The sequence below is a fragment of the Aspergillus alliaceus genome (genome assembly GCF_009176365.1).
Source record: "Aspergillus alliaceus strain CBS 536.65 unplaced genomic scaffold BDW43scaffold_12, whole genome shotgun sequence".
Lineage (NCBI taxonomy): Eukaryota > Fungi > Ascomycota > Eurotiomycetes > Eurotiales > Aspergillaceae > Aspergillus > Aspergillus alliaceus.
Genome location: NW_022474695.1, coordinates 185,033 through 186,312, shown reverse-complemented (window position 1 = coordinate 186,312; position 1,280 = coordinate 185,033). Strand labels below are relative to the sequence as shown.

At 47.0% G+C, this 1,280-nt stretch overlaps 1 protein-coding gene across 1 annotated transcript; it reads right to left on the bottom strand.

Moving 5' to 3' along the window:
* Window positions 1-828: 828 nt before the first annotated feature.
* Window positions 829-1,280, bottom strand: BDW43DRAFT_309239 (uncharacterized protein; the record flags this gene model as incomplete). Its single annotated transcript, XM_032046671.1, has 2 exons — window positions 829-1,077; window positions 1,149-1,280. The coding sequence occupies 2 exons, from the start codon at window positions 1,278-1,280 to the stop codon at window positions 829-831; spliced, it is 381 nt and encodes a 126-aa protein (XP_031902203.1).

Sequence of the window (1,280 nt, the reverse complement as noted above, 5' to 3'; positions counted from 1 at the left end):
TGCTATGCTCCTTGCACGGGCGCTCAGCTCTCTCGCTTACTTCTAGATAAATCTCCACCTAGAAAGGCAGAGATAGGCGGTCTTAGTGACGATCGTTGAGGTTACTCTAGTTTGGGCAAATCTGAAGAAGCAATTCCATTCAGCTTTGGATGGACATTTTCTTAAAGCAGAATGTGGTAATGCTATGATACCAACATTACCCCGGAAGGATTTAGAACGAATATAATTTTTTGAGTCTGGGGGTGATTAAAAAGAAATTATTTTTCTTTTCTTTTTCTATGTTTTGGCGCCTTAGCCTCTGTTTAACCCCACACTGCGGTCTTGCAGTTGCATTAGGAATTGACTGAGGTTACACAAGAATTCGACAGCAACTTCATGGAGAACCTCCCGCCCTGGTCATGGTGGTTGTGCGATTGAGTGTTACGATAATCTTTTGCCAAGAATAAATCTAAGGAGTATCATGACGTGCTAGATGGAGAACAATTGACAATGCTACCTCATATATCAAAGCCTTGTTTTTGTTTCCTATACGCCAGACCCATCAATAATTGCGTTTGGTTACGGACATGTACATACGCGTGACTGGTGGAAGCACTGCTACTAAGCATATATCAAGCGCTTACTTAACCCTCAAATGGGGAAATCCGTCACGCAACATCCCGTTACAACCTCAATCTAGCATATTGCGACTCCTTGATCGCCGTTTATAAGCGCCAATGACCAGGGTAACATGATGGGTGCTTGGCGAATATGTGCGGGGATGAAATCCGGGGAAGTAGTATATCACATAGACACTTGGGGACCAGATACGACCCTAAAAGCGTGCGACTAGGGATTTGTATGCAGGGAATGCTTATCCATCGAGCATTGTTGGTTCTGCGGCCGTAGAGGCCATTGAACTTTCGAATCCCTCAGATAGGGCGTTGCGAAATATAGTATTACCCACGTATTATTGATGCATGCAACGCTGTAACGGATTGCAGTCATGCAAACACCACGACCGGCCCGGTGGTAATCCCACGCACCAACAGCCCCCCACAGGGCGCCAAGGCTATCGATCTGGGGGCCCACAAGCTTCTGGAAGGAGATTTCAGCCAGTCATCTTCTACAAACCGTATCACGCTGATATCACCAATTCCCAGGCTCACAGCCACCGCCCCCAGGTTATGCGGGGCCGCTCTTCCGAAATCCGGACACTGCTGTTGTTTCGTTACACTTTCGTGAGTTCCCTGGAACAACCAGTCCGGCCATTTGACGTCGTCATTGGTGGAATTCTGCAT